The sequence below is a fragment of the Humulus lupulus genome, chromosome 2, assembly GCF_963169125.1.
Source record: "Humulus lupulus chromosome 2, drHumLupu1.1, whole genome shotgun sequence".
Lineage (NCBI taxonomy): Eukaryota > Viridiplantae > Streptophyta > Magnoliopsida > Rosales > Cannabaceae > Humulus > Humulus lupulus.
Genome location: NC_084794.1, coordinates 93,585,369 through 93,593,795, shown reverse-complemented (window position 1 = coordinate 93,593,795; position 8,427 = coordinate 93,585,369). Strand labels below are relative to the sequence as shown.

At 35.1% G+C, this 8,427-nt stretch overlaps 1 protein-coding gene across 1 annotated transcript; it reads left to right on the top strand.

Moving 5' to 3' along the window:
* Window positions 1-7,538: 7,538 nt before the first annotated feature.
* Window positions 7,539-8,165, top strand: LOC133814531 (uncharacterized). Its single transcript, XM_062247478.1, has one exon. It carries the CDS (start codon window positions 7,539-7,541, stop codon window positions 8,163-8,165), a length of 627 nt encoding a protein of 208 aa, XP_062103462.1.
* Window positions 8,166-8,427: the final 262 nt, after the last annotated feature.

The following is an 8,427-nucleotide window of genomic DNA, read 5'->3' as shown; positions in this document are numbered from 1 at the left end:
TCCTCTAGGACAAGATTAACTATCTCAGGCAAATCTACCATTGCACCTACAATTTATAGGGTTAAGGTAAACAAAAGAAAACAAAAGAAAAACAAATAAAGACAGTACTTACAGTGAGTGTCGATCTATCTTGCAGAATGTACAAGTAGGATTGTCTATACGGCTCAACTCGAGCTCTGATTCCACTTTTAATGACCCTCAAAATATACAAGACCAAATCATGCGAAAATTTAAACTTTTTACTTTTAACTCATCGTACTGAAAATCCATATAATTTTTTTTTTAAAGATCGTGTACGCACACTTTTAGTTTAGCAAACAAAATTACAACTACTTTTTTACAGAGTTAAAGCAAAAGAAATGTCATAAAAGAAATAACAAGCTCCCAACATTTCTTTTCAAAATGGTGTTCCATCAAAACCTCCCCAGGTCGGGCCACATGTACATATCCACAAGCAGACTCCAGCGCTCACTACTCCACTTTGCTTTTGCACTTACCTACAACATGAAACAACTAGGTAAGCAAAAATACTTAGTAAGAATAGTCTTCCACATAAATATACTAAACCCAGGAACGGGTTGATCTAAGGTAGTTATCACTACCGATCACTAGTGTATTGGAGAAATTCCAACACCATCATACAATTCTTAATAATAGCCATAACAGAAAATTAAGCACGTTGGTTGCGCCCAACAACCAATTTTCATACTGATAAGCGTACAAAATGTACGTTTATTTATAACATTTTCAGATTGATTTGGTTGTTTTTCTCAAGAGAAAGTTTCTATTTAACCTGTTTGGTGAACTTGTGCAGTTTGTCGTTATAATTCTGATTTGTTCGAGAATTTGGTTAACTGTTTGTTTTAGTAGCCGAAAATTGGCTAATCTTTGGAAATATGGTATAGGCGATATATCGCCTGTCTTGGGCGATATATCGGCATAAGAAGGAATTCCAAATTTTGGCTTTACAGAAACGACATCAGAAACTCGCGTTTTTATCGAGAAAATTCACCAGGCGATATATCGCCTCATCTATGCGATATATCGGCACGAGGGTATTTTTGGAAAGTATTATGGAAATTCGTAGGTTTTTGGGATTTTGGTAAGAAGAATAAAAAGAAGATAGAGAGGGACAGAGAAAAGGAAGCATTCTGACGGCAAAGGAAAAGAAACAGAGAAGAATCCGTGTTTATTTCGTTTGTGTTTATTTTTATGCTTTTGAATTTTAGATTGGATGATGAAGTTTAATATTATGAACTAAATTCTTATTTAGAGTATTTTAATGTAGTCACTGGATATTCTATTCGTCTTTAATGCAATTTCTATGAATCTTTGAATTTATGGTTATCTATTGTTCTTATGTTTAATGCTTGTAATTGATTGGCCATCTGTTGCATGATTATTGGTTTTAATTCAATATCTGAAAAGTGAGAATTGGAATAGCTTTAGACAATAGACATAGATTTCAATTTAGAACGAAAGTATCAAATTGGTTTGTGTAGCAATTAGGTTTTTGTTCTTAATGCGGTTTATGTGTAGAATTTATCACAGACATGTAGAAAATTCGCAGGTAAACTGAATATTTTATATCTTGAGAGAGAATAGAATTGTCATTAGTAAACTTGCTATAACCATAGATCACAGAAACATATTAGTTGTATTATTGATTGAATAGAATTGAAGGTTGATGAAATTAGAATATTCTAATCTTTCGCTCATATTAAATTTCGTTAATTAAATTGTGCTTTCTTAGTTTATTGATCATTGTTAATTGTCATTAAAATTTCATTAGTCAAATAGAAATAAAAGTTTGCTATTGGTAATTATTAGATCAATTCCCTGACGGAACGATAATCTATTTCCACTACTATTACTTGTTTATTCGATTGCGTATACTTGCGCAGTGGTAAAAATTCGCAACACATACATAACATAAAAACATGACTCAGAAAATTCCAAGAACATTCAAAATAGATAACCATATCCGAACAATAACTTTGGTTGTTTCTAACAACCAAGTTTACACATAACACAATAACCTGCACTCAGAAGATTCTCAGAATATTCAAGATATATTTAACACAAATCATGACTAAGCAATTAAATCATCAGCAAGTGATCCGGGCCTCAACTCGGTTCCACCGTTAATGTCCTAGCTCCAACCCGGACTATATATTGACCATGTCCTGGCTCCAACCTGTACTATGTATTCTTACAGTGCCCTGACTCCAACCCGGACTATATTATGCTAAGGTTTTGGCTTCAACCCGAACCTACTTACCATTTAGCTGCAAAGTGCAAAATCATTGCACGAGTAGGTATTAAGCATACCTTGGTCTTAATGACCCAAAAAAAACTAGTGTAATCTACTACTACAAGGACACACTAGTATATTCATGTTGTAGCCAAGAAAGAGAAAGGCTAACTTACTTGGAGTCCTTAGCTCCCAGCTGGATCTTTAACACCGCTATTCGTTTTCCCTTTGACGGTTACTGTAATTAATACAATGTACTCTGATTAAACTATGACATACTCTTATAGCTAATATTCTACGATAGCTACATGCAATAAAGTTCTCTTAGAGACTCTATACTATAGCCTTGTATACACCATACAGTGTATAAGGTCGGATTTCGTTTCAGTCTTTACACTAACATGAGAAAATCGGCCTCACCGCAACACGCTCTCTGTGTCATGCATCTTAATATTCTTTAACTAGAGAAATCACTTATCGAATAACACATATTTTGGTTTTAGGAAAAGGAATTTTACTCCAATCATAAATTTAGAAAAATACCAACTTGTTGTCCTCTTACAAAAGTTTACCGTTTTCTATCATTTACCAAAATACTGCTTTTTGACCATTTACAAATAATATATAATAATGTTATCCTGTTCTCTTAAAGATTCTACCAAATCCAAAACTCCCATTCTTACCATTTTTATCCATAACCTAGGATCTCTTTTTACGTTATTTTTTAAAAGAATGACAATTGGACCCTTAACTTAAAGAATGGTAAAAATCAACTTTTAAATTAACTCAAGCTGATTTGGGATTGGTTAAGTCTCCAAATCTTAGTTATCTTTACAAAGGATTATTTCTTCTCATTTCCAAAACTTTACTTCCACTATTTAATTTAAGGGGTAAAGTCTCATTTTTAAACTTTTGTCCTAAGTTGAGTTTGGGCAAAAACCCTTAAACTATCGTTCACACATTCTGTGTAATAAGGACGGGAACTAGGCAAAAGCCTCGCGTCAAAACTTGTTTTAGGTTAAGAGAACTAACCTCCCAAAAATCATTTTTTCGTTAAGGTTCGAAATTACTGCCCATTGGAAAAGACCTTAATGCCCTTGCTCATCTTTACTTCTCTCCTTAAACACTCAAGGGCCCTTTGGTAATTTTACTTATCTAAAATTTCCTAAATTTTACCCTATATTTTTTAAATATCTCCAAGTTTAATTAATTAAATTAAATGTGACCCAAAAATAAAATTGGTCACATTTCACATAATTTTGATAATTTTATAAAATTAACCAAAATGCCATTAGTGGTCCAAGCAAGAAATTCTCATTTTTAAGCCCGGTTGATTGGAATTCAAACCTCAATCAATTTCTCTTAAACTTATTGGTTCGACTATAAAGTCACAGTTGCCAAACAAAATTAATATTTTTATGTCATAGTATTTCTTATTTTATTTAATCCGAGATTTTTCTCCCATTAGGGTTTGTTTCTTGGTCTGAGACCAATCGTTCTTTGCATAAAGCTAGACCCATTACCGAATCATTACAACATCTATAAAATTCACTAACCATCACAAATTCATATAATATTCTTTATCAAAATAATATTTCACATAATTCTTCACTGGCTCCAATCGGCTAATAACGGGTGTTCAAAACATGGGATATTACACAAACTAGCTAAAAAAAGTCCATGGGTTTTTTTTCCAGCTGCAATCCCCATTCTTTACACTTTGTAGCAGTTAGGTCCCAAAAGTTGTTTTTGTATCAGTTAGGTCCCCAATCTTTTCAAATCATATTCTTTAGGTCCCTAAATGATATTTTTATTTCTTTTTTCTTTCAAAATACATAAATAAAATATAAAAAATGGTGAATCAATCTTAAAAAAAATTGGACCACTTAATTTATAACAATACCAAATATGACATTGAAAAAATATATATTTTCATGAAAATTTTAAAATATTTAATGGTTTTATAAATTAAATTAGTTTTTCATTAAAAAAAATTCTTACCTATAAATTTTTAATATTAATAACTGAACTATCACGAGATTATCAATAATTATAATGTACATATTTATTTTTATTTTACAAATTTTTTCTATAATGCAACTTATAACTAATCATATATATATGCACATAAATAAATTTATATGCACTATTATAAAGTTTTAAAAAGAATGTATAAAACAAAAAAGCATAAACATAATAAAAATTGATAATATCAAGATAATCTAGATAACATTGTTATTACTATTAATTATAAAATAACGATGTAGGTAAGAATATTTTTTTTAATAATACATTAATTTAATTTATAAAAATATTAAATATTTTAAAAAATGCTATGAAAATATTTTTTTCTCATGTCATTTTTTTTATTGTCATAAATTAAATGTCCAAACATTTGAAGAATGATTCACCATTTATTTTATATTTTTTATGTATTTTCAAAGAAAAAAATAAATAAAAATAACATTTAGGGACCTAAATGATACGATTTGAAAAAGTTGGGGACCTAACTGATACAAAATCAACTTTTGGTACCTAAGTATTACAAAGTGTAAAGAATAGGGATCACAGCTTAAAATAACCCAAAGTCAATACAACTATTAATGCTTATTGAAAATATAAAAACAATCAATTTTTTTTATTAAAAGATAAATTAAAAAAATTTAAAATTTAAATTAATAAATCGTATTAATGAGTGGAAAATGAGTAATTAAAAAATGTGAGCAACAACGTAAAAAGTTTTCGCTCTCTCTCGGTTGTCCTTCTTCTGCTTTGAAGTTCTGTCACCGTTAGTGTTTGAGTTCGAAGTGGTGATTGTGGTCTCTTGGTCGTGTTTCGTTATGGATTCCGATGAGTTAGCCGCGCTTCAATACGCTTTAGATGTTGATATTTCTGATGAAACTATTCAAGGTGATCTTGATGTGAACGTTATCTCTAAGGGGTTAGAGAAGGTCACTCGTTCTCTTGCCGGATGTATCATTTCGGCACGTAATATACCCCGTGAGGCTGTTTTGATTTCAACTAATAATATGTGGAAGTTAAAGGGGACTTTTGAGGCTGATCTTCTCAAGCCTAATCTGTTTCTCGTTAAGTTCATTCTTGACGACGATCGTCTTCGTGTTCTTAGAGGCGGACCGTGGATAGTGGAGCACTCCTTGTTGGTTTTGGCTGAACCAACTGGGATTGGTAACTACTCGGATCTATGTTTTAATTATGTTTCTTTCTGGATTCAGTTGCATAATTTACCGATTTTCTGTCTTTCGACTGAGGTTGGATACGAAGTTGGTGCGCTCATTGGTCCTGTGATTGAGGTGGCGACTGGTTCTTTTGGTGATCATTTGGGTCGTTTTCTCCGAGTACGGATTTACATTGACATTACTAAGCCCCTTCCCCATGCCGTAAAGGTTGTTTTAGTCTTTGGTATGGATAAAAGTCTCGTTGCTTTGAAATTTGAACACCTCCCGGATCTTTGTTTTAATTGCGGTATTATTGGGCACCCGATTAGAGGATGTAAAGCTAAGGTTTTTAGTGTGAATGGGAAACCTTGCTTTAAGTATGGAGAATGGATCAAAGCCTTGCCCTCTGTGAAAAATTATGCCCTGGTAAAACGTTCTCATGTGGTAGCTAATCGTGGGTCTGGTTCGGAGCCCAATGGTGTGACGGCAAGGGCTGCTGCTGATCCGGTTTGGAAGGAAAAATTTTCGACCGGTAACGTGCACCCGCCACGCCCTGATTTACGCCAGCACTCAGAGAAGGGGAAGGCAATGGTTTCGGAACCTGTTGTCAACGATGTAGCTATCCCGAAATCTTCTCTTTCTAATGGAGTTGTTATTAATGAGGATAGTGTACCCGTGATTGATTGTGGCAAAAAATCTGTTACTGAAAAAGATAATATTAATGGGAATAATGCTGATTTTGTGGCTCTTAAAGAAGTAATTCCTCAAGATTCTCCTCCTTTATGTCCTTCAATTTGCTCGGGTATTAAATCTCTAAATATTGGCAAAAGTTTGATTTCTTCTAACGTGAATAGTGTGGACCCTACTGTTGAAAGTCTTCCTTTGGCTTTTAATCCATTAAAAAATAATGATGTTGTGTTGGACTTGAGTGAGGACACTTCCTCACGTAATATTAATTTGCATGGGGAGGAATCCTATATGCATGGGTCTGATCCCATTGAGAAGACAGATGGTGTACCTATTATTAATTCACTAAATAATAGTGATGCTGTTTTGGACTTGAACGGGGACCCTTCCTCACGTGCTAGTAGCTTGCATGAAGAACACTCTTACGTGCATGAGACTACCCCCATCGAGAAGTCAAACAATGCAGTCATTTTTGGCTCTACATCACAGGCCAGCTCTCTTTCTCCTCTTTCCTATGCCGCTGGAAGTAAGAGACGTATACTCCCTGCTTCTTTTGGAGTTGTCGCTGCTTCTCATAGTCGCCGGGGACGCAAAGCTGGTACCCATACGGGATCCCGTGGTGATTTTTTATCTATTCAAAAGCCACCTCGTGTGGTTAAAAGAAAATTAAAGAGTCAAGCGGAACCTCATCTCTTGAGCTCTTTGGTTGATGAGGTTTTGGTCCCTCTTTCTGTTGCTTCAGATGTTTTATCGGGAGTGGTTGATGATGAATCTATTGACACTATCTCAACGGCGAACCTAGCAGTGGAGCTAGGCCGTCGAGCATTATGAATTGCCTCGTGTGGAACGTTCAAGGTCTAGGTCAGGACCGGACGTTCCAAGCTTTGCTTGGCCACGTTAAGAAGTTGAAGCCAGACTTTGTTTTTCTGTCCGAAACTCTTAGTTTGCAGTCTCAATTGGAAGTTCTTCGAGTTCGTCTTGGTTTTTGTGGTAAGATTGTTGTTGAGAAAATTGGTCGTAGCGGTGGTCTTTGTCTGATGTGGGGGGACTCCGTTGATGTTGAGCTTATCCAATTCTCTAAGTTTCATATTGACGTTTTCATCCATGTTGTTGGTTCCCTGTCTTGGCGTTTTACGGGGTTGTATGGTCAGCCTAATGCTAGCCTTAGGAAGGATTTCTGGCGTTTCTTGGGTATGTTGGCTTCGTCTTAGGACGGTCCTTGGTTGTGCGGGGGTGATTTGAATGAAATTATTGTTGCTAGTGAGAAAGATGGTGAGGTGTCTAGGCCCAATTATATCATGAGGAACTTTAAACAAGCTTTATCTGATTGTGATCTTGTTGATTTGGGTTTCTCGGGCCCGAAGTTTACTTGGTGTAATCGGCACAAAGATAGCACGTTCACTTAGGTACGTCTTGACCGCATGCTTGGTAATCCGAAATGGTTCGATTTGTTCCCTAGTTTTTCTGTGTCTCATCTTAGCTTTTGGGGTTCTGATCATCGACCTCTTCATGTCCAATTTAATCATACTAATGAGGGCATTAAGGGGCATGTGTTGCTTAAGTCTCGGTTTCATTTTGAGACTGCTTGGGAGGAGGATGAGGAATGTGGGAATATTATTTCTTCGGCTTGGAATAGTGGTGTGGGGTATAACTTTGAGACTTTGGCTACTAAAATTGCTAATGTTGCCACTAATCTTGGTCGTTGGAACACTACTGTGTTTAAAAGGCATCATAATAATATTAAGAAAAAGCAAAAACAATTAAAAAGTTTGGATGCTTCTCTCTCGGCTGCTAATTTGAAAGATTATGTGTCTCTTGAGAAGGAATTGGATGTGCTTCATTACAAAGAAGAAAAATATTGGGCACCCCGCTCTAAGCAGAATTGGCTCAAGCTAGGTGACCACAACACTGCTTATTTTCATAAGAGTGCCACTGCTCGGAAAAAAAGAAACTTTATTAGCGCTCTTTTTGATAAGAATGATACTGAAGTGTTCGGGCAAGATAACCTCGCGGGTGTCTTTCAAGACTATTTCCAGTCTATTTTTTAGTCTAGTTCTCCTACTTGTGCTGATATGGATCCTGTTCTTAATGCTATTGTTCCCAAGGTCACTTCTCGTATGAACGATCAACTGACTAGACCCTATGCTGGCAAGGATGTGAGGAAGGCTCTTTTCCAAATGAGTCCTTCTAAAAGTCCTGGCAAGGATGGTATGTCTGCAGGCTTCTATCAGAAGTATTGGGATACTGTTGGTCCTGAAGTTAACTCTGTTTGTCTCCATTTTTTGAATGAGGGCGGGCATATTAAAGGTA